The 25,876-nt window shown below is 38.6% G+C and overlaps 1 protein-coding gene across 4 annotated transcripts in view; it reads left to right on the top strand.

Moving 5' to 3' along the window:
* The window catches only part of DAO (D-amino acid oxidase), a 297,399-nt gene that overhangs the window by 136,941 nt on the left and 134,582 nt on the right, over positions 1 to 25,876 (top strand). For all 4 annotated transcript variants that reach the window (XM_044068397.1, XM_044068398.1, XM_044068396.1 and 1 more), the window contains 2 exons: positions 15,985 to 16,099; positions 23,820 to 23,896. In XM_044068397.1, coding sequence (XP_043924332.1) covers positions 15,985 to 16,099; positions 23,820 to 23,896 — 192 coding nt within the window. The remainder of the gene's footprint in view (positions 1 to 15,984; positions 16,100 to 23,819; positions 23,897 to 25,876) is intronic.

Genomic DNA, 25,876 nt, shown 5'->3' with positions numbered 1-25,876 from the left:
TTGTTACAGTAGTTTCTGTGATGGTTATTTTTGGGTATAAGAAGCAGTGGAATTTCAAAATGTTAGTGCCATACAGAACATCAGGATATGATGAAAAAATATATATTTTCAGTTTTACTGTAGAATTTTCTTTTAATGAAGCATAAAATGTATATAATGCTTTTCTTAAGAACTATGTGATAATTGTATTAGAAAATCATCTAAAATGTTACCTAATGGCTTCAGATGCTAAGGAGCTGCACCTTTACTTTATAAGTAAAGAAAAAATACAGCAATTGAAAATAGTTACTTGTTACAGCACAGATACCACAATCACCAGTTTCATCCTACATGGAATCATTATCATTATGCTATTAAGCATGGTACAAGTCTTCTGAGGCCATGTGTTATTTTCAGGCTTTTTACCATTAAAGTTATATGATGTACAGTTTGGAAATAATTATGTGACTTTTTCCCTAAATAAAGCCAAATTCTCATTTCAACTCTAAATCTATTTTTCTGCGCATACTTGCAATTGTTGATTTTTTTTTGCTGTTATCAGTGTTTTGCTGGCCTGGTTCCTGCCTGCTTCATTCCCCCTCACTTATACTCTTGCTCACTTCATCCCTTACCCTACCCCATTTACACCCACCCACATTTCAGTTACATTTATACATCACAACTCCTCCCTACCAATCACAGCAGTCCACTGACACTTGTACTCTTCTCCCCATCCTACATCATCTCTCCATTTACTGCTTTCTATGCCTCTCTAATTATCTCCCCTCCCCTTCCCACCCTCCACCCCTAAACTCCTCAGTCATACTTTACTCTCACATTAATCATGACCAGCCCTTATAATTGGATACTCCTCTTTCTCCTTACTCCTGCTGTCTTTTTTCTATCTATATTAACCACATATCACAACACTCTCTCTTACAACAACCCAACTCCTACTATAGCAGATGCAGCCAACTTGTTACCCCCACTTTTCCTCCATACATCTTTCTCTTTTTATTCTCACCTCTACCTCTGCCTCCCTGCATAAAGTTAAGATACTTTTCAAACCTAACCCACATCCTGTACTTAGAATCAAGCTACTGATAGCATTTACTGACTCTTATCTCAGAAAACATCACTTCACTAGCATTCTTCTATCAAGTGACATCCACCCTAATCCTGGACCTAACAAACTACTTCCTGATCTTACTAACACATCCTTAGCACTTTCAACTAATGCCTCACCCATCACTCCTAGTACCTCATCCTCCAAATCTCTATCATTGATTGCACTTAACATACAAAGTGGTGTAAATAAAATGATCCTACTTCAATAGTGGATCTCCTACTATAAACCTGACATCCTAATCTTGTCAGAAATTTGGCTAAAGGCCCACATAGCTAACTGAGAAATACTTCGCCTGGTTACAGTATCTATAGGTATGACAGCGAAAGAAAAAGGGGAGGTGGGATTGCTATTCTCTACTCCAACCACCTCTCTATATCCCCCATCCCAATTTCTATACCAGATTTTAAACCTGCTGAGATATTGTTAGTAAACTGTAACATAAACCAACACAAGACATTCACTATAGCAGCCATCTGCATTCCCCCAGGTAACAACATTACCATATTAGAACAGATCCTGTACTGGTTTTCTCAGTCTTTAACTCATGAAACTATCATACTAGGGGACGTTAATATTGATTTCAATATACTTAATACCAACTCTCCCACCTCCCACATAAACTTATACAGATTCTCCCAACTTATTACTACCCCCACTCACCTATTCAAAAATTACTCTTCTGCTACTATACTCGACTGGATACTTGTATCCAACCCCTATAATTACCATAACCCCACTACTCAAGCTGACAAACTCAGTGATCACCTTGCCACCTCTGTAATAAGACACTCTCCTAGCCTTCTGAAAACTCACCAATATAAAGTCTCCCATAATCTATCTAAATTCCATCGTGACACCTTGAACCAACTGCTCTCCTCAGTAGACTTGTCCATACTCTATTCTTTGCCATTTGAAGATGCTGTTCTTCTTTTAAACAAAATCTCCTTGGAAATCCTGGACTCCCTTGCCCCCCTAGAGAAATTAGAGTTTAATCTCAATATGCTCCTTGACTAAGTGGCACTACTTGCTCCCTCACAGCCAACAGAGATAAAGCCTGGAAGGCCTGGAAAAAAAGTACCACCCTATCTGACCTTAACTCTTACAGAGAACTTCGTAATCTAACAAAAAAATAAGTCCCACTACAAAAAAAAAAGAACTATTATCAAACATCCCTCAGCAGCCCCTATTATAACCCCAAAAAGTTCTGGTCTTCTGCCAACAAACATCTATCTCCTGGAAACCCATGATCTCTGAATCCATACCCCAATAAATCATCACTTGAAACTGCCACCTCACTTAACTACTTCTTTATTGAGACTACAGAGAAACTTACTAAACCTGGAACCCAGTACACCAACTGAACTTCTCCTTCCTCCCTCTCTACATTCTTCTCACTGTTACCTGTCCCAACTTCTTTCATTAGAACTCTACTTAGGAAGGTAAAACCCTGTTCCCCATCTGTAGACAATCTACCACCCCTTTGCCTTAAACATGCAGCAAAATCCATCACATATCCTATCTCTGTCTTAATCAACAGGTCCATAAAAGAAAATACAGTCCCAGATATATGGAAGAAGTTCTTTGTTATACCATTCCACAAAGGTGGTAACTTCAATGATCCCTTCAATTTCAGAACCATTGCCATTCTCTCTCCCCTCTCTAAAATTCTTGAAAAGTGTGTACACAAACAAATTTTCAACTTTCTCCTTCAGGAAAATCTTCTAATCCCAACTCAACATGGTTTCCGTCCCTCACATAGTACATCTACTGCTCTCATATCTTTTACCCGTACCATTGCCCAAGCTAGGGATGAAAATGAACTTGTATCTGCTCTCTTCCTCGACCTATCCAAAGCTTTTGATACAGTTTCTCATGCCATCCTCTTAAACAAACTCATCAATCTTAACATCTCTAAATCTGCTACTTCTTGGTTTGCTAGCTACCTGTCTAACTGTTTCCAAGCTGTCAAATGGGAAACATCCACTTCCCCCTTCCTACCAGTCAAACCTGGGGTTCCCCAAGGCTCTATTGTTGGTCCCCTTTTATTCAACATATTCATCATTGACCTTCACACCTCCTGTCCCCACTCTATACTAATACAATATGCGGATGACTCTACCATAATCAGTACCTCAGACAGTATGCAAAGCCTTCACAGCCTCACTCAACAATCTCTGCACTCAGTTGAAAAGTGGCTTAGAACTAACCAGCTCCTTTTGAACCCTAAAAAACTAAGCTACTCCTCTTCCTACCCCAAACCCTCAAACCTCTTAAACCAAACTTCTCCATTGCATCCCTCAACAGCACTATAATCTCAGTTGACTCACATACTAAGTTCCTCGGTGTAACTATCGATGATCAACTAAAATTGGACCTAACATATCCTCAATACTGTAAAAGAAAACTCACCATTAACTTGGTCTTTTGTATAGAAACAAACAGTTTCTCTCAGTAAAAGCTAGGCCAGCCTTGGAACAGACACTCCTTCTCCCTTCTCTTCTCTATGCTGCTCCTATCCTTACCCACATCCAGAACAATCTCCTAGCTAAACTTGAATGTACTTACAATAAAATTGCTAGATTTGCCACAAATACTCCCTAGAAATCTCACCAGTGTCTTGCATTAAAAACTTTACAGTGGCCTGAGCTACCTCATCTACTGCTACAACCTCAGCTGCAAATTACTCATTAGATACTTACTAGCCTTTCTTCATGCCCTGCCCTAGCCAATCTTGTAACACAATATGTACCCAAATGTGAACTCAGAAACTCAAAACAACACCTTCTTCAGGTACACACACTTGACAAAAACATGGGCAAAGTGCTGTACAGCTATGCTGTAGCCAATTCTTGGAATAAACTACCCCTGTCCCTTCATTCCATTAGTAAAAGTGTCAGCTTTAAAAGGGAACTAAAAACTTACTTCCAAATTTCTTGGGAGTGCTCTTGCCAAAACCCAACCTAAACTATCTTCATAGTGCCTCCTGCATCATGCTTCTCTCTCACACACACTTTTCTTTTTTTCTCTTTTCTCTCCTAATTTCTATCTTTCTCCTACCTCTATAAGCGCACCCTGTTGCTCATGTTTATTCTCTCACTCACACTTTTTTCTTTTCTCTCCCAATGTCTACTCTTTTCCTACCTGTATAATGTCACCCATTTGCTCTACTCCTTTTTCTTTGATGGCATTGTTATGCTATTAACAATATTTTTATTAGCTTAAACACTGTACCATATCCTCACTATATGTGTATATGTAACTTATCTAAACAAGATTATACTACTGTTTGTTATTCCATATTGTGATTTTTGACTTGTTTGTATATGTACCCTAACTGCTTGTGATACTTGTAGTTGGAGCTTTTCTCCTTGGGTCTCCGCTGAAAAAGGGCTACTTAGAACCCAGTTGGACTAACCCGGTTACCAAATGTTAAAATAAATAAATAAATAAATGTCATATTGCTGTGGCACTGATATTCTACCATACTACAAACTATTTGTTTTGATGTTCCAGACTGCAGTACTGTTATTCTTATTTAACTGTGTTGTATAAAGTTCTGCTGCACAGATGTTATGTTTTACTAACACATTTCTAGTGTTTATATTGCTATGGCATTACTGTTCTGGCCAGTCCTTTGTCTCATCTTTTTTTCTCCCTGTGCTAGCTAAATATCTACTCCACCACTGTGGTTATAGGATTGTGTGATCTTCGTACAGGCAGCCATCATGATTTTTTTTTCTTACATCATACTGCCCTATCAATTCCGCTGTATGCCAAAACATTCTTAAGGATGGGTATACAGAGGATGGTTTAAGGGTGGCTACCCACTTCCAAAGCTATAATAACTTCGGAGAAGCCATGCTTATAACTCTCTACCTCTTATATCCAGTGTCAGTGACAAATCAAAAAATATTCAGTGACAAATGTCCCACATCAGGGACACTTTTAAAAGACATTAGTAGCATTAACTTGAAAAGTTGACAGAATAAGAGAATGTGAGTTAACATGTATCTTCAGTTTATAACTCTAATGATTCTAATTATTTATTAAGTCTAATCCATTACCTTTTCTCTCCAAATCACCAGTTTTAGGAGGGATTAGGAGGGGCAGAGCAAGGCTTTGAGATAAAATCAGGGAAGTCCTTGAGAAAATCAGGACAGCTGAGAGGTATCGCCCTGATACTTTTTAAGGAGATGTACCCATTCATCAAGTCAGCCCACATTCTGCATTTTGACATGTATCCCTATCCATGAGTAGGCTAAGCCCTATTGTTCCTTTCTCTCTATCCAGCCAGTTCATCTGGTACTCAGGCTGCTGACCTATTGTAAGTTGTAGCCAGGACTCCATTCTTCTATGTCACAGAGCCAGTACAAACCAAGTAAACTTAAACATATTTTTTATAATTTGCAGTAAATGACTGGACAAAAGCAGTATTCTGAGAGAAAGAGCTTTCTCTAGTAAATATTTTAAGCATATTTCTATTCCCTGCACCATCTCATGTGCTTTCGGTTAAATAGAAGCATTTTATTAAAATAATTCCTTTGATACCCTGAAGAAAATACCATTTTTTCAGAAACAGCGTTTCAGATGATGTGACATTTTAATAAGTGATGTATCTATGGTATGCTACAATATTGTCAATTACACTCTTTATTTTTCTTAAGAAATTATACATTTTTGGCATGATAAATACTGTGATTTAGTACAAATATTTTATGTATTATCTTGAATATTACAAATCTGAAGTAACTCCTTTAGCTTCAGGCACTGCATAAACACTTTCTGTGGGTGCTATTTACAAGTCTAAGGAACATGACAAGTTGGGAACCCTTAATGAGGCCTTTACTTTTATAAAGAGAGAGTATCACTTGGAGTTTTATTGTTTCTTCAAAGTCTTAGTCTGAGTCTGTGGAGTACATTTAAGGGTTGAATTCCCACTTCCCATGGGCTGGTTACATTTGTTAAGGATAGTAAAGGATGAATATGGCATCTGATTCTAGGAGGTAATGTTGATCATTCACTTCCCATGACAAGCTATGAAATCTTAGGAGATAGGCCACATCTACTAAATTTTATAGGAATGTGTTTAACCATAAATGAGGAACATGTGTATCTTGACAGAACTGTCTTGCTTCCAAGAAGTCACACCACTTACAGAATTCTTGTTTATTTTACACAGAGTAGAATACATTTTAAGTTTTCTGGTTTAAAGTCATATTATTTTATATTGTGCCTAAGAAGTTTTGTTAATTTCCCACTTCTCTGTCCTTAGATTGAAAACTAGGTTGTAGATTTTTAATCACTTTTTTGTCCTCTACCTGCTGTGTTCATTAAATCTCTATCCTCTATTAACCTGTACTTCTTGAAGTGTAGAGAACAGGGTGAGGGAGATAAGAATCAGGGATTACACCAATTAACCAGTAGAGGTTTGGAGATTTTTTCTATGCTCCTAATGCCTCTCCTTCTTTATCAGAAGAGTACACCTAATATACTGGACCCACCATGAGTACGTACTTGTGCACATCTCCGACATCTAGCTAGGAAGCATGTGCTGTCTTCAGAAGCTGATATTCCTCAAGAAATCTGGAATGTGGGGGGCTCTACTGCATCAGGGGTGACAGGACGCCATTTCTAAAGCAGAATTTTGTGTGTTTTGTTACTCTTTGTATGCTACATGTTTTATGCTTTTGATGTTTTAGTTTTTAGAGTATGTACAAGTGATTTTCTCTTTGTTGATGTTGTTGGAAGTGATCTTTCATAGTAAATCTAACTGAAATGCTAGCAATATTTTTTTTCAATGCAGTTGTGTAAGAAAGGTGTCATAGTTCTTTTCCATTACACCAATAACAATAGTATTTCTATTTTAATACATGCATCATTAGATCATCATATTAGTAATATTTTCCCTGAATACTTATGCTTTTTTTAAATTTTCCATTTTTGAATTAAATATTACACATGATTTTAGAGCAGCAAAAGCAACATTGTATTGTTGTCACACGTGAAAAGTAATATACTTATGCATAAAGAGTTTTAGTTCATAGATTCATAGGTAAGTTCTGTGTTAGCTGCCCTTGTGGGTCATTTTAGGCCTAGCCTGTTTCCCTTTTTGTGCTCAAACTAACCTGGGTTCATATTATATGATCGAACACTAGAAATAGCAAACGATCTATTATCGAATCCAAATGCACAAAACCACAAAATGTCGAAGGAACGGATCAGGCTGATCAAAAAAAAAAAAGAATGTAGAGGCAACATAAATTGAAGGGCTTCGCCCCCACACCCCCACCTTAAATATACCAACTCCGAGATCGCACCACAGTGAAGAAAACCGCAAAGTCCAGAGAACGGCTCACCAAATTTTATTTCCTGGGAAGAAAATTCACTGATCCGTTCCTTTGATATTCTATGGTTTCGTGCATTTGGGTTCGACAAATCAGAGTTCGCTATTTCTAGCATTCAATCATGTAATAGGAACCCAATTGACCTATCCTGTTTGGTTCTAGATTGCACTTACTCACCCCATGGTCAATAATTATTTATTACCCCCAAGGAGAATAACTGGGATCATACCATAGATAAAAAGAAAAGTTCCACCACTCAGATAAAGCCAAAAAGACTAACTGGAATTAAATATAAAATGAAAAGTATTCCAGCACCATGATAATCAGTATAAATATTTATTGAACTGCACTAGTATTACACTTGCCTGAAGAAGGCAATTTGGTGAAAGTGTAATACTAGCGCAGTTCAATAACTATTTGAAAAGGCAAACACAGTGCAGACCAGAAGTAGAAATCCACAAAACTATTTATTCTCCACAAAATAAGCGCTTTCGTCCCAAAGTTAAAACAAGAACTTCATCAGATACAATTTAAGTCAATAAAAGGCATTTTAAATACTAAAGCACAGTGACATCATTTCCTTTCTTAGGGCAGTGAGAACTGCTTACTCAAACCACTCCCCCTTAACACAAACACTGAACAAGCACACATCCCAGCTCAGAATATATATAACATGCAATTGTGAGCATAAATTAAGCTTTAAAGCCTTTTGGGGTTTTATTTTGGTATCAATAATTATTTATACTGGTTATCATGGTGCTGGAATACTTTTTATTTTATATCATATCATAGATAATTTGAGGGACCCATGCATGGGATAAAGCATTTAGGAGCTGCCTTTGTCCATTAATACTGCAGGGGGCAGTCCTGGGGTAAATTTTCTGTTTCCTATCTATAGATCCAAGTTGCACTTGAGTATGGGTGAATGAATTTTGTTTTATGTGGATAGGGAGCCTGTTCCAGAGCAGCAGTATAGTCTGCAAGATATACCTGTCCCTCCAAACCATTCTGTTGATATTACAAATCCCTAGGCCAACTCTTTCTGATACCATTTGACTTGCTGATGTGCAGTAAATCCATCAGTATTGGGTCAGAGGATGCCTTGTATGCCAGATACAGGACACCTCTTAGCAGTCTGTTGGATACCGAATGAAGTGACAGGGCTTTGAGGCGATCCATGTAGGACATGTTTTTTAGGCATTGTATCCTTTTAGTAAGGTATCTCTGTAGGTGTTCTAGTTGTTGCATGTATCTGGACAGATACAAAGGGGGCATTATATTTAATGAGGGGTGAGTAGACAGAGACATAAGCCCTTTGTTTATAAGCTGTGCAATTAAGAAAGACTTTGTTTCAACAATGGGTACATGTTGGTCAAAAGTTAGATCACTGTCCACATAGGTTCCTCAATCCTGAACAACTGGGTCAATGTTTAGGGGAGTGTTATAAGTGGGGGAGTTCACTCTGGTAGATGACTTCCCAAAGGATACAGTAATGCATTTTTTTGCATTTAGTTTCGGTCAATGATTTTGGCACTGGTTATTTATTTGGGACAATCCTTCCTGCAGGATGGATAAATCATTTTAGGATTCACTGATTGCTCCTAGCTTGCAGTCATCTGCAAACTTAACCAGAGCCCTTTGGTACTGACTTTTACTACAGAAAAGTAGATGCCAAACAGGAGAGGTTCCAGCACAGAACCAACCCTTTGGAGTCTCCCCTGGTGACTAGTCTCTTTGTGGAGCCCCACCAGGGCTGGATTTGTGAATGCCTTGTAGGTCAGGCTTAGGTCATACCCTTAATAATAGGTAGGAGACAGAGTAAAGGATAGAGCTTTTAATCTAAATGTCTTTTAGACATCCAAATCTGGGGACTGCCTATTTACTAACTCGATTGGTATCCCATGGAACAAACTTCCAAGAGAACTAACATCCCTGACATCCACTCCTCTTTTCAAACAACAACTTAAAACCTTCCTAAAATCACAATGGCTATGTCCATGCTCAAATCCTGACTGACACTGTCTCCCTTTTGCTTCTCATTTTTAAGTCTACTGGTACTGAATTCCTCTTGCTTTGATTATTTCCCTTTTTTAACTATTCCTAAGGAATTTTTGTTTAGCTATGTAATAACTCTCTGTGTTATATTATTCTGTATGAATGTGCTTGTAAAAAATATGTATATTAGTTATGTTTAAAGTTTAAGTTGAGTCTTAATAGTCAAAAATCCTTTTTAACTATGTTTTCAAAATTTCATTTCTGTATTTGGAGCTTTTCTCCCCAGGCTTCCACTGAAAATGGACATATATTCAGTCGGACTTTCCCGGTCAACAAATGTAAAATAAATAAATAAATATATGAATTTGCTAAGACTGGTTTATCCTTGCCATTACCTTTGCAGTCAGTATCACATGAAAGTTACTCAATAAGTACATGGTAGATACTGAATACTGGGATTAAGCTTCATTATTGGCTTTAAATTGGGTAAATTGGTGTGTAGCCACGGTGGTACGGCGGTAACGTTGTTACCTCACAGCAAGAGGTTCTTCCATTCGATTCAAAGCATGGCTTGGGAGTGCCTTCTTTGTGGAGTCTGCATGTCCTCACCGTGGTTGGGTAGCGTTCAAAAGACATGTGTGCGTAAATTGGCATGCTTTTGTTGAAGGTTGAGCGTTGAGCTGGCACCTCGGCATTTCGTAAAAATCTACTGCCAATCTTTAGCGGACTGGAGTTCCGCTGTGGCGACCCCTTACCGGGAAAAAGCTGAAAAGACAAACATTGGCTTTAAATTGGTGTGATAACTATGGATGTGAGTAGAGGGTCAGGACAGACAATAAACTGCCTGGGATGTAAGAACATTTGGTGTGGGGGGATTGTGCACTCACATGTATATGGAGTTACAAGTGTGTGTGTGTGTGTGTGTGTGTGTGTGTGTGTGTGTGTGTGTGTGTGTGTGTGTGTGTGTGTGTGTGTGTGTGTGTGTGTGTGTGTGTGCACGTGTGTGTGTGTGTCTATGTGTTTTGGACAGAGAGGTATGGTAGATGACCATATACCATCTTCCAGAGGTACTCTTGATCCTGAAATGATGACCGTGAAGGGTATATTTGGTCCCCTGTTATAATTACAAGACCCATAATTGTGAGTCCTGGAACTGTGAAAAGCATAAAGTGAAACTAAAGGAGAACAATGAATGTCAACTCTCTGTTTACTTTTAAAGTTAGTTTTTAAAGGGAGCAAACCTTCCCTTCACCCATCACCTCTGTTATGTAGATATATACTAACACTGAGATTGCCCTATCTTGCAGAAAATAGAATGCTCCAAGACATATCTGACTCAGACTCAGTACATGTTGGTCCCCATTTTAGTACATTTAGTCTCACTATTCAGTGACCCACACTTTAGAGTCTCAGAATTTAAGTGATACCATATATTTAAATCAGTACTTCACCATTTACTAGAATGCAACAAGAAAACTCATTCCATTTTTTTCTTTGTTTTTTTTTTTTTTTGTGCTGCATTACTTGTCAAGGAAGTTACTTTAGGGCAGAAGATTTCATAATATTAGTTTTACCTGACTGGAACAAAGCTCGAGCAATGATCACTAATCATGTTGCTGTCCACCCATACATTTATCAGGATTATCTCTCTAACCATAAAAGTGAAAATAAGAGGTTTATAGCATCCCCTCCACAAGAAAAGGTTCTTATGATGCATCTGCTGTCCGCTACTTAATCTTTTTTTATACTTTGTATGTGTAAATCTTGCTCAAAAATGTTATTTGTCTGGCATTGCTCCCGACTGCTGTTTCCTGCATTTGTGGCTTTTTATGAGGCCATGTGTGTTCAGTGCTGTGAGAAAATGTGTAGTATATTGTGTGGCAGGTAACCCTTAAATGATTTGTGTAACTATGTGCTGCTCATGGCATTGAATTGCACATACTCACCTAATCACATTGTTAGATTGGGGACTTTCGTTTTAAAGTAGTTATTAGACAGGCTAAAGGTAAAATAGGCCTAGAAATTGTGTTTCATTTATGCATAAAAGACAGTTAAGCAGAAGGAAAGAATAACCTTGCTGGTCAAGCATGAGAGACAGTTTATTAGAAAGGAAAGATAAGCATAAACTGTGTAGAAAATACAGAATGTTCTTTTCTCAAGGGAAAGATACAATTTTGCCAGCTACAGAATGTTAATAAAATATTAAATAAGCACATACGAGATAAAGCCTGAGACCAAGGTTAGGGGGAGTGAATGCGGTTTGCCAAGGAAAATTACTGGACTGAAGCAATATAATATGTTGTGTTCAGGATAGCAGTTCAGTTAAGGTTAGTTAGTTTACTCAACCTGTCACTGCAAAAAAGATTAAGCTACAAATCAGGCACGCGAGCTTGAGTACAAAAGACAGGTCAAATAAAGACTATTATTATTTTAGTTTATGTTGTTCAGGACAATCAGAATACGATGTGCAGCAACTTTGGATATTATTCATCAGCACTGTTAATGAAGACAGTGTTCAGATATTGGGAACATCTAATAAAGCCTTATTGAATGAACTACAGTGTTTTGAGAATTCATTCTGAAAAGTTCACAAGACTTGGTCTGTAAAGGAGAGACTGGCACCTGTTCAGCACGAGTTTGGGTAATTAACAGATAAAGACATTCGTTCTGAGTCTCATTTCAGTGTTTCCAGTTACAGTATAGTGCAGTCTTATCAATTCTTTCACACATCAACGTTAAAATAATTTTGTTGTGGTAGTTATAATAGCTCCACATTAATTAGGGTGTATCTGCACTGTTTTATAATTAAGTTGTGAATTGTGTTTCATGATGAGATTCTACTCCTCATTGTACAGAAGCATCATCATTCTCTTCATCATTCTCTTTCGGCTTTTCCCGTTAGGGGTCGCTACAGCGGATCATCTCTTTCCATTTCTTCCTGTCCTCTGCATCTTGCTCTGTCACACCAACCGCCTGCATGTCCTCTCTCACCACGTCCATAAACCTTATCTTAGGCCTTCCTCTATTCCTCTTACCTGGCAGCTCCATCCTTAGCATCTTTTTCCCAATATACCCATCATCCCTCCTCAGCACTTGTCCAAACCAACGCAATCTCGTCTCTCTTGCTTTGTCTCCAAACTGTCCAACATGAGCTGACCCTCTAATATACTGATTTCTAATCCTATCCATCCTAGTCACACCGAGTGCAAATCTTAACATCTTTAACTCTGCCACATCCAGCTCTGACTCCTGCCTTTTTGTCAATGCCACTGTCTCCAACCCATATGACATAGCTGGTCTCACTACCCTCTTGTAGACCTTCCCTTTCACTCTTACTGGTACCCGTCTGTCACAAATCATGCCTGACACTCTTCTCCACCCATTCCACCCTGCCTGTACTCTCTTCTTCACCTCTCTTCCACATTCACCATTACTCTGAACTGTTGATCCCAAGTACTTAAACTCGTCCACCTTTACCAACTCTACTCCCTGCATCCTCACCATTCCTCTACCCTCCCTCTCATTTACACACATATATTCTGTCTTAGCCCTGCTGACCTTCATTCCTCTGCTCTCTAGAGCATATCTCCACCTCTCCAGAGTCTCCTCAACCTGATTCCTACTCTCACTACAGATCACAATGTCATCTACAGAAGCATACTGGTGGCTATTCTGGTTTTATACTGTATTTCATGTTAATCCCATTAGGAAGGAGGGGCTGGCACCCCCTTAAGGCCCATACCTAGCTAGTTTTTATAAGTTGATGTGGGGCTTTAAAAATCACCAGTCCACCCCACCACAAATGGAATTAAGAAAAAGTATAAAATAAGAACAGGTACTTTCAGAATATAGCAATATTTTCAAATTAGGGCATTGTACCACTTCCTCAAACTAGACTGTTCAGTGCAATATATAAAGGGAACATTGTCACAATACCTGAGAAGATTGTTTCAGATGAGAGTATATCAAAGGGGTACTCTTTCCATGCTTTGTGATCATTGTACTATTTTACAACTTGTGGAAGTAGATTCAAAAAGTCATAAATGGGCCACATCCCTAGACATATCAATCCCAGATGAAAAATGGAAGCAAATCTTAGAAGCATTATATGACTTTCAGAAATTCCTATACTAACATTCACATATTATAAAATGAGTCATCAATGGTAATATTCATCCCTTAGAACATTCGCCCACAACCTCTTTTCCCATTTTTTTGCACAGATCAGGTCAGGGTGTTACTTGAACAGTGAAATCATCTAGAACCAAGGTTTTACACCACCAGGTGGCTAGCCTTGTCGCAGTAGTTCTTCCAAACTACACACTTGCATGCACACTCACACCTATGACCACTTTAAAGTGTCCAATTCATCTACTGCATGTCTTTGGAATGTGGCAGGAAAGTGGAGCACCCAGAGGAAACATGTACAAACATAGGGAGGACATGCAGACTCTGCACAGAAGGCACCCCAGCCAAGAATCAAACCAGGGAACATCTTGCTATGAAGTGACAATGCTATCAGCTGTGTCACTGTGCTTCCAGCCCAACAGAAAAGGTCTTATAGTGATCAGTTCCAGAGATGTCATTCCCTGAGTGCCGACCATTAGCGTCATGTCAATTTCTCCCTGGGCATGAAGACCCTAGCTTTTGGCTCTTGGGGCAGGATATTCACCTTGTGCACTTATAGTTAAACACAAGTGGCTGAGAATAGTAATCTTAGTGGATTAAGCTATTCTTTAGTCATTGGAGAGCAGAATCCATTAACACTAATCCAATGAGCATAAACTTTGGCATAGTTATAAATTGTGTAGACAAGAATTTAGGAATATTGATCGATTTTTTTATTTTTCTGAATCATTGATCTGTATTCAATATTATACTAGTAAAATATAAAAATGAGTAAGTAAGAAAGTTATGTGAAAAATGCCTTTTACCTTAAACAGTTGCATTTCTTGCTTTGTGAGTTAAGAGGGTTTAAAAAATCTAGAAAGAAAGACCTTGGGCTGTGATTCCATAATACTTACACTAAGTTTACACAATCTGTATTCAAGAACATCCCAATCACATTTTTTATACTTTCTAGTCACCCAGAAGGATTACACTAAGTGTACATACAGTCTATACTTTGTGGTAACCTTTATGAATCCCCATCAGTACTTAAAGCTGCAAGAAAATGAGTAGGAAAACTAAATCAGGAGGAAGAAGGTGTGAATTGTGCTTGTGTTGTCTGTTCACTCAGAACGGTGTACACCGAGTATACACTTAGTGTTGGCATTAATGAATCCTAAGGGTTCTTTTGTTTCTTCTTCATTTTTTGAGCATTTACCTGTTAGACTATGCTATGCAAAGTTTATGTAGTGTACTATGTATATAAGACATATGATAAATGTTACTATAGTGTGGTGAAGAAAGCATGACATACTTTGAAATCAAATGTGTTAAATGATCAGTGTTTGGAATAAAGTGAAAAAAAATAACAAAAATACAATTTCTAGGCAAATGGGCAAACATAACACATTCTAGTATTCCTAAATAAAATATACATGGATGAGTTTTGCATGGCCAGCATATTACACAAACGCCATGCTGTGACAGTTATGATATTGTTATAACATAATGAAAAGGGAATAAACTACTAATTAATAACAAACTGTGGAAATAAAAATAGTAACATTTGCAGTTTTGGAGGTCAGGTATGCTCCACCAAACACTCTGATAAAAATAAAAGATTGAAAACATAATTCAGTTTCATAAATCAGAACTTCTATTTCATGATTCCAGCATTGTCCTGAGCCATTTAAACATTATGCCTCAAATATATCAGAGTTTCTTGCTGATGGCAGTTTGTGTACTGCATTATAGATGTAATATGCTTTATGAGGTGAATACTACAGTACGTTTTTGCCTTCTCCCCCAAGAGAGGGGAGAGAGAGAGAGAGAGAGAGAGAGAGACAGACAGAGAGAAAGGAGAGAAAAGAAAGTGTTTCTTCCATGTTTTATCAGGTAACTAATCCAGGAAGGTTCACCTGGATGAAACAACTGGTTATACTATCAACTTGGTGAGACATTTTTCTTAAATGATTTTTTTACAGGAGAAATAATCAATACAAATCATCCATGCTAGGGACATTGTTAACTATACCACCATTACTTACATATACTAAACCCATGGTCACATAATCTCAGATTGAAGAGAAATTTGCAGGTGCACAACTATAAACTGCACCAGTGGTGGTTTCATATGAAAAGCCATGATTAGAGAGTTTGTCTTGGGAATTTGGGCTCAGTCACACTAACCTTGTTGTCTTCACCCTTGATGAGTATTACGGAACAAGGGAAAGCTCACCTTCCTACTAGTCAGTTCCTCACCCATGTACAAATCTCCTGCATGTGGGTCACTAGCTGTGGGAGGAGTATAATGACACAGAGGGATATGTCAAATTATTCTGCTTAGATTTAGTAAGTACTTGCCGAAATATGGCCAGTATTATCATAAAAAGTGTTTCTAGATTTTTTTTATATATATTTATTTTGCAGGCAATGGACCAAACAAACATTTGATTACTTGTTGGAACATGTACATTCAGTAGAAGCTGATGAAATGGGATTGTTTCTGCAGTCTGGGTACAATCTTTTTAAGGGGCGAGCACAGGTATGTATTCATGAAATCATATACTTTCATTATGTATAATAAAATCTTTTTATTTGTCGATCACAGTTGCATCTCTAATGCGTATTTGTAAATACATTGTGTTAAGTTATATGAATGTGCGTATCCTTATTTTTATTTGCAAATGTTACTGTCATTACATTATGGCTGATATCTTCACTGAAAAGGGTCCTTGGACTAACCCACCTACCCAATCAACAATCAAGTAAACAATAAATAAATAAAATATTGAGTGATCCTTTAGTGAGAACTAGAAAGTAGTTGGAGAGGCATCAGATAATTACCATTTACTTATGCTCAGGGGTCACACAGCTTTGGAAAACAGGCACACTCTTCCCAAGTTTGTGAAATATTCAAGTAAGAACATATAAGCTGTGGTGCTGTGGCGAATGCAGTCTGCCTGCAAAATTTTTTTTTTTTTGCATTACTCTGCCTTCTGGTTTGGGCTTAAGTATCACTTGATATTTCAGTCCTTGATTTTACAAATTGTAAACAGTTAAATTATGTTACCATATTTAAAATATTCATTGCTGAATTTCTTTTAATGCTGAAATGTCCTTTTTTTCTACAGTTTATTGTTTGTTTTTATTATTTTAAAATTCTGTGAATGCTCAAGAAGGTCTGTACATACCTAATGTACAATTGATCTTCTTCAGACTCTTAGTCCAATAAGCAAATATTAGCTATACATGTGGATTTAGGAGAGGTCAACTAACCACAGTTTTGCTGCATGGAGGGCAGAGGAAGGTTCTATACTACATGTGCACACCTGCACACACAGGCACACACATATTTAGGTATCTTGAATATAAGCTCCCCTTCTAATGAATACAGTCAATTGTTAACAGTTACCACATCTTAATATATTGTCAGAAAAGAAAAAAAAATCGAATGTTCAGTGATTTTGGTATAATAAGGTTGTTTTATTTCAATTTTTTTGTAGAATCCTTACATTCTATTAATTGTGCTAATCAAAAACTTCTTCAGAATTATGCTTTTTTTAATGCTTTCAGCCACATAATGTTGTTTGTCTTTCAGCTTTTTCCCGGTAAGGGGTTGCCACAGCGGAATTCCGGTCCGCTAATGATTAGCAGTAGATTTTTACAAAATGCCGAGGTGCCAGCTCGACGCCCACCCTTCAACAAAGGCACGCCCATTTATGCAAGCATGTCTTTCGAACGCTACCCAACCGCGGGGAGGACATGCAGACTCCACACAGAAGGCACTCCCAAGCCAAGCCGAGAATCGAACGGGAGAACCTCTTGCTGTGAGGTAACAACGCTACCGCCGTACCACTGTGGCATATAAAGAGCTTAAATGATTGCATGACTTCTCACAGCATTTTAAGATTATAAATTCTCTTTGTAATATACTTCACAAGAGTTTCTCATAATCTCTGACATTTCCTTTAATATGATCACTTACAATGCAGCTAAATATAGTGTTAGCAGGATACCTCAAAGAAAGCACACATCACATGGTTTTCAGCTATTCTTCTACATGGGATCCCATCTGACTTGCAATTATTAGCAGAAGCTGTCATTAGGGTGTGCATGCAGAGTCAGTGTGCTGAGCCTATAGCAACACTTTGCATGACCAATCACACCACCTTTTCCATCTTGTAACTCTTCTGAATGCTGTGCCCTGTGGAATTTACAGCTGGAATTCTCTTCAAGTGGTATTTAGACCTTCCCGTTGAATGCTGTGTAGCCAGTTATAATTAATATATCTGAAAGAAGTCTGTCTCAGAATTAAGGAATCGTGACCGAGGAAGACTTGTCACCAATAATTACTTTTCTTTGGGAAATTGTCATTTACTTGATTGTTTATGATTTCGTTGATCAGTTATCTCCACTGGGCTCACCTGTTATGTCTCTTTCAGGATTAATCCCTGAAGCAAAAGGAGGTGAATTGATTTGCTCAGGGTCATATAGTAAGGAAGCTTGAGGTAGTTGAAGTTCCTCATGTTGCAGAACTTGGAACATTCTCTCCTATCCATTAATCTACTAGAAGGTAGTAGTAGTTCTAGTGCAAGTTGTAGCAGTAGTAATACTAATAGTACTAATAGTAGCAGTAGTAGTAATAGTACTAGTAGTAGTAGTACTAGTAGCAGCGTTTTATGGTGATTAGCTTATGTATGAGATGAAACATCATCTCGGTCTTTGCCTCCCTCAACAGGTAGCCAACAGATCTGCTGTAGAAAGGAGACTGGTATTTCTTGAAAGAAGCTTCCAATATAAATTTGCTTATGCTTTTGCCGAGTTTCTTAAATGTATCATGTGCCTCACCAATTCTGTAATGTACCGTACAGACAGTATTACATTTACTATGATTTTTGGAAGCAATATTTGTTTTTTGTTGAGAGATTTTGCAGCTGAAAGTGCATCTTACTTACAATATTTACCAGATGTTGCTAGAAGCTGAGAGAAGGGCCCATCTGGACACCCAAATATTTGAATCCTATTTATTTCCTTTCCTTTATATTTGGTGATATTCAGTAAATCCATTTTTTATCCAGTAGTTTTGTAATGCAGAATAACCAGGGCTTAATTATATTGCATTTAGAGTCACAAAATAATTTTGGAGCCAATTAACTTCCTGGCCTTATAACTGGTTAAACTTTAAATTGTTGTATCCCATGGCATACTTTGTGTGGTAAATATTCCATTTCCTGAACATGAGCATTAAAAAAATTGTCATTTAAAGAGAAAAAAAAATAGAAAAATTGCTATGCAGAAAATTTATTCAGTGTATTGACTTTATTCCTGACAGTTGCATAAAATATATGTTACACACAAATACGTAATGGTGAAATGTGACATCCCCTAATCAGTGCTAAGATACTCATCTGACTGATTTTAAAAGACTGAATGTATTTCCATTTAAAACAGTATAGTGGGGATTGATTCTGACTGCAGGCTAACTATGTATGTTCTAACAGTATATGCATTATACTTTTGTACTTTTATGTTCTGCATAACTAACCAGATACCTACACAAGAACAGATATAAGCATTCTGAGCTAAGCTGAAAGCAATGCTCAGAAAAAGGCACATATTTATTTATTTTTCTTCTTCTTCGTTTGGCTTTTCCCGGTTAGGAGGTCACCACGGCGAATCACCTATCCGCTTATGATTGGCAGTGGAGTTTTACGGTGTCGAGTTGCCAGCCCAGCGCCCAACCTTCCACAGAAGGCACACACAGGCATGTACTCACACCTAGGGCCAATTTAGAGTGTCCAATCCACCTACAGCATGTCTTTGGGGTGTGGGAGGATACCGGACCACCCGGAGAAAACCCATGCGACCACAGAGAGGACATGCAGACTCCACACAGAAGGCACACCAGCCGAGAATCAAACCAGAGAACCTCTTGCTGTGAGGCAATATTATTTATTTATTTAACCTTTGTTAATCTGGTTAGTGACAGTACACTAGTAGCCTCTTTTCAAGGGAGATTCCAAGATGGTATTTATACTACTAGGGAAGTTTGATCAGGGCATCAGCAAACTTCCCTGTTCTTTTTAATAGGTGCCAAAGGATCTTTTACATCCACCCTAGCTACTACCAGCTGAAACAGATGGAACCTTGGTTTAATGTCTCATCCAAAGGAAAATGCACTCAAGAGTGCAGCATCCCCTTATGATTTGTTGTAGTGCAAGCCATTAGAACCCCATAGCTTTCTGCCCTTTCAGCATAAAAGGCACGTTTACTACGTTTTGTACCACTGACACTGCAGACATATTTTATGTTTTTTATATCTATTCATTATAAGTTGTACATCTTCTTCTTCTTCTTCTTTCGGCTGCTCCCATTAGGGGTCACCACAGCAGATCAACTGTTTCCATTTCTTCCTGTCCTCTGCATCTTGCTCTGTCACACCAACCACCTGCATGTCCTTCTCTCACCACATCCATAAACCTTATCTTAGGCCTCCCTCTTTTCCTGTTACCTGGCAGCTTCATCCTTAGCATCTTTTTCCCAATAAACTCTGCATCCTCTCTGGCTTTGTCTCCAAACCTTCCAACCTGGGCTGAGCCTCTAATATACTTATTCCTAATCCTGTCCATCCTCGTCACACCCAGTGCAAATCTTAACATCTTCAACTCTGCCACGTCAAGCTCTGACTCCTGCCTTTTTGTCAATGCCACTGTCTCCAACCCATATAACATAGCTGGTCTCACTACCCTCTTGTAGACCTTCCCTTTCACTCTTACTGTCACTCGTCTGTCACAAATCACTCCTGACACTCTTCTCCACCCACACCATCCTGCCTGTACTCTCTTCTTCACCTCTCTTCCACACTCACCATTACTCTGAACTGTTGATCCCAAGTACTTAAACTCATCCACCTTCGCCACCTCTACTCCCTGCATCCTCACCATTCCTCTATGCTCCCTCTCATTCACACACATATATTCTGTTTTAGTCTTGCTGATCTTCATTCCTCTTCTCTCTAGAGCATATTTCCACCTCTCCAGGGTCTCCTCCACCTGTTCCCTACTCTCACTACAGATCACAATGTCATCTGCAAATATCATAGTCCACTGGGACTCCTGTCTGATCTCGTCTGTCAACCTGTCCATCACCATTGCAAATAAGAAAGGGCTCAGAGCTGATCCTTGATGTAATCCCACCTCCACCTTAAACGCATCCGTCACTCCCACCACAGACCTCACCACTGTCACACTACCCTCGTACATATCCTATACCACTCTTACATAATTCTCTGACACTCCCGACGTCCTCATACAATACCACAACTCCTCTCTAGGCACTCTGTCATATGCTTTCTCTAAATCCACAAAGACACAATGCAACTCCTTCTGACCTTCTCTGTACTTCTCCATCAACACTCTCAGAGCAAACATCACATCTGTAGTGCTCTTTCCTGGCATGAAACCATACTGCTGATCACTAATCATCACCTCCCTTCTTAACCTAGCTTCCACTACTCTTTCCCATAACTTCATGCTGTGACTGATCAGTTTAATCCCTCTGTAGTTACTACAGCTCTGCACATCACCCTTATTCTTAAAAATCGGTGCCAAAACACTTTTTCTCCATTCCTCAGGCATCCTCTCACTTTCCAATATTTCATTAAACAATCTAGTTAAAAACTCCACTGCCATTTCACCTAAACACCTTCCACAGGTATGTCATCTGGACCAACAGCCTTTCCGTTCTTCATCCTCTTCATAGCTATCCTTACTTCCTCCTTGCTAATCCACTGCACTTCATGATTCACTATCTGCACATCATCCAACTTTCTCTCCCTCTCATTCTCTTCATTCATCAACCCCTCAAAGTACTCTTTCCATCTGCTCAACACACTCTCCTCGCTTGTGAGTACGTTTCCCTCATTATCCTTTATCACCCTTACCTGCTGCACAGCTTTACTAGCTCGGTCCCTCTGTCTAGCCAATCGGTACAGGTCCTTTTTTCCCTCCTTAGTGTCCAACCTTTTATACAACTCTTCATATGCCTTATCCAACTCTTCATATGCCTTATCCTTAGCCTTTGCCACCTCTCTCTTTGCCATGCACCTCATCTCCTTATACTCTTTGTCTACTTTCTTCATCTCTTTGACAATCCCAACCTCTTTCTCTGTATACTCTCCTGTACTTCTTCATTCCACCACCAGGTCTCCTTGTCCTCCTTCCACTTTGCAGATGTCACACCAAGCACCTTTCTAGCCATCTCTCTTACAAGCTCTGCTGTAGTTACCCAGCTATTCGGTAACTCATCACTGCCACCCAGTGCCTGTCTTAACTCTTCCCTGAACATCACCTCACAATTACCTTTTTTCAGTTTCCACCATTTGATCCTGGGTGATGCCCTCACACTCATCCTCCTCTTCTTGATCACCAATGTCATCCTACAAACCACCATCCTATGCTGCCTAAATACACTTTCCCCTGCCACCACTTTACAGTCACCAATCTCCTTCAGACTGGCCCTTCTACATAAGATGTAATCCACCTGTGTGCATCTTCCTCAACTCTTGTATGTTACCCTATGCTCCTCCCTCTTGTTAAAATACGTATTCATCACAGCCATGTCCATCCTTTTCACAAAATCCACTACCATCTGACCTTCTGCATTCCTTTGCTTAACACCATACCTACCCATCACTTCCTCAGCCCCTCTGTTCCCTTCACCAACATGCCCATTGAAATCTGCTCCAATCACCAGTCTCTCACCCTTGGGTACAGTCATCACCACTTCATCCAGCTTACTCCAAAATTTTTCTTTCTCATCCATCGCACACCCAACTTGTGGAGGATATGCACTAACAACATTCATCATTACACCATCAATTTCCAGCTTCATAAACATCACTCTATCCGACACTCTTTTCACCTCCAAAACACTCTTAGCATACTGTTCCTTCAGGATAATGCCTATGCCATTTCTCCTCCCATCCACACCATGATAAAACAATTTGAAACCGCCTCCATTACACCTAGCCTTGCTCCCCTTCCATCTGGTCTCTTGCACACACAATATACCAACATTCCTTCAGTCCATCATATCAGCTAGCTCTCTCCCTATACCAGTCATACTGCCAACATTCAAAGTTCTGACCCTCACTATCACAGTCCTATCTTTTACCTGCCTTTGGGCATGCCTTCCCCCTCTTCTCCTCTTTCGGCCAACAGTAGCCCAATTTCCACCAGCAACCTGTTGGCCAACAGTACTGGTGGCGGTCGTTGTTAACCCGGGCCTCGACTGATCCGGTATGTATTTCTGTACTGTTTTCTGCATGTATGATTTGGCAAAATTTTACGCCGGATGCCCTTCCAGACGCAACCCTCCCCATTTATCCACGCTTGAGACCGGCTCAAAGAAATGCACTGGCTTGTGCATCCCCAGTGGCTGAGAAACATAAAAATGAGAAAAACAATGATCTATTCCAGTATGGGGTGTTACATTAAAATAATCAAACTTCTTAAATGCACTATTCCACTATGATACATGCTTGATTATGCACTGCTGCTTATATACTAAGTGTTGGGAGATCTTATTATGCATTCCACTTCAGACAACTGTATTACAAACAGAGTCTGTTTTACCACAGGGAGAGCTTGAAGTCCAGTCACAAAGCCTAAGGAAAGTATCCTTTAAGGCAAAGTTAGCTCTGCTTCATGACTTGATACAGCCAGTGACATCCACTGATAAGCAAAAGAAAGCAAGAACTAATTGAACTGCCATCTTTCGGGGTCTCATCTTACAGCAATCTCTACTGTCTCTGAACTGAATGCAACATTATCAGCTAGGGTTTGCTTCAACAAGACACTGGTGTGGGCCATCAGACCAATAATATGACTGTTTACAGAAGTCCTAATGTAAGCAGTGTCTTTCCTTGAATATTGTGAAAAACTCTCTGAAAAGTTATTCAAAAGGAACTTGTGTTATAACTATGATCCTGTGATGACTTCTGTTTGTGAGCCTCAGAAGTAGTTAATTAATTAGTTGAAATTAATTATTGCTTTCAGCATGCCTGGCTGACTGGTCACTGTATGTGCTCTTTGTCAGTAACTGCAGCATCATTGATAGTTGTCTTTCTGACACCATTCATCAGCTTGTTTAATTAATGAGATGAGCTATTAATGAGTTACTGAATCTGGAATATTATGATTGTGTTTACTGAGTGCCTCTTGCATTTAAAGTGAAAACACATAGCATGTTTTTATTTGCAGGATCCATCTTGGAGAGACATTGTGCTTGGATTTAGATACCTGACACCCCAGGAGCTGAAACTCTTTCCAGAGTACAGGTACAGCTATGTGTTTGTAATGTGCCATTAACTCATAGAGAAGACACCTAGAGCATTGCTATACCACTGTGGGGATGCAAAAGGATACTGTGTTCTTCCGTTTGTCATTTGTGTTTGTTTATAAGTAAAGATTACAAAGACAGATGCCATTAAAATACCCAGTCCATAGAAAACATTTCAGAAAATTAGATGTTACATAGATATTACTTTGTATGTCAAAGAGAAGAGAACTCTAGTCATTTTGGTACACTCATTGAGTAAATGCATTAATAACAAGCCAAGGAATATCTTTCAGCTTTTCCCGGTTAGGGGTCACCACACCGGATCACCGGTCTGCAGATGGACTGGCAGTGGAGTTTTTACAGTGTCAAGTTGCCAGCCCGGTGTCCAACCTTCACTGAAGGTACACACACACACACACACACACACACACACACACACACACACACACACACACACACACACACACACACACAGACACACACATATACCTACCTGTATGTCTTTAAAACTCACTCCACCACAGGCAGGACATGCAGACTCTGCACAGAAGGCGCTCCAGCCAGGAATAGAACCAGAGAACTTCTTGCTGTGAGGTGACAACACTAACTGCTGCACCACTGTGATCAATAACAATGACTTCAAAATACGTGCTTGTTCAGGCATGCTGTTTTTCATTAACTGGATAAGTTTACATAAGGTATTGTTTCCAGGAACTACCTAGGAGCTTTAGTCTGTTAAATAATGCAGTAGGTGAACTTGCTAGGAATCAACCTAAGTTTATAGGATATAGATGTTTTATACAGCTCCATGCCCTAATCCTCCATCATGTTATACTGACGAAACAAGGCCTGATGATATAATGTTAAGATTTCTAACAGCAAGCAAATGAACATGAGTTCACAAACTAGACCACAGTAGAATACGACCAAAGACCACCAATGAACAAAAACTCAGGCAAGGAAAACAGATCCACACTGGTTTATTAAGCGCTTTTCGTCGTTCTTCTTAGAATGACTTCTTCAGACAAATTCCTATATACAACTCTCAGCATTTATATCCTCCATTAACCAACTAATGAACCAATTATCTAATTAAAAAGTTATTTAACTATTTAAAAGGGTAAGAACACATATAAATGACATATAAATAAATATATACTATCCCATTTATATAAATTGTGTTTTTCTAAAAAATATAGTATATAATACATAAATTTTAAACTCTTAAATTATTAACTAGTAGCTAACAAATAAACCTAACTGAAACCCTAAATTAGTCAAACTTTCATTAATACATGTGAATTCAATAAATTTACTAATTCTAAAATACAAAAGTTACACAACCAATAAATATAGCCCTAAAAAGCTACATTCAAAGCAAAAGGAAAACCCAATGAGGACTCTAGGTGAAAAAGAAATGGAATATAATGTTCATAAAATTTTAACAAACATTAAAATTAAAATTAACTATATAATAGACTAACAGTAGGAACCATTTTGGTAAATATGTAAAATATATAAACAATACTTGAAGTATAATCATCTTTTCAAGCTTCTAAGTTTCAGAAGGCATGAAATATTACAGTGGTCGTTTAGCCCTGGCTCTAGAAAGGCATTGGTCCTAATTTGCCAGGACAATTCATGCTCTTCAAGAAGTAAATTTGAAGGACCTCTTCTATTGTCAGGTTATATTTGGTCCAAACCTACAAATTTAAAGGAATGGCTGGGATAAGAGAGTATATGCTTGGCTAAAGCATTTTCTATCTTTAACTTAGAAATAGCACTAGTATGCTCATAAATCCTGTCACGCATTCTCCTCTCTGTTTTCCCTATATAGAAACATGGGCAATTCATGCACAATGCTCCATATACTACCATTCTTGAATTACAATTTAATTTGTGGTTAAGATTATATATTTTGTTGTTAATCATATGACTACTACCAATTTTTATGTATTTACAATATTTACAACTTCCA

The sequence above is a fragment of the Protopterus annectens genome, chromosome 4.part0 (genome assembly GCF_019279795.1).
Source record: "Protopterus annectens isolate FY-2018-M chromosome 4.part0, PAN1.0, whole genome shotgun sequence".
NCBI classification, from domain to species: Eukaryota; Metazoa; Chordata; order Ceratodontiformes; family Protopteridae; genus Protopterus; species Protopterus annectens.
The sequence above is the reverse complement of the archived record's forward strand: the minus strand, read 5'-3'. Positions and strand labels throughout refer to the sequence as shown.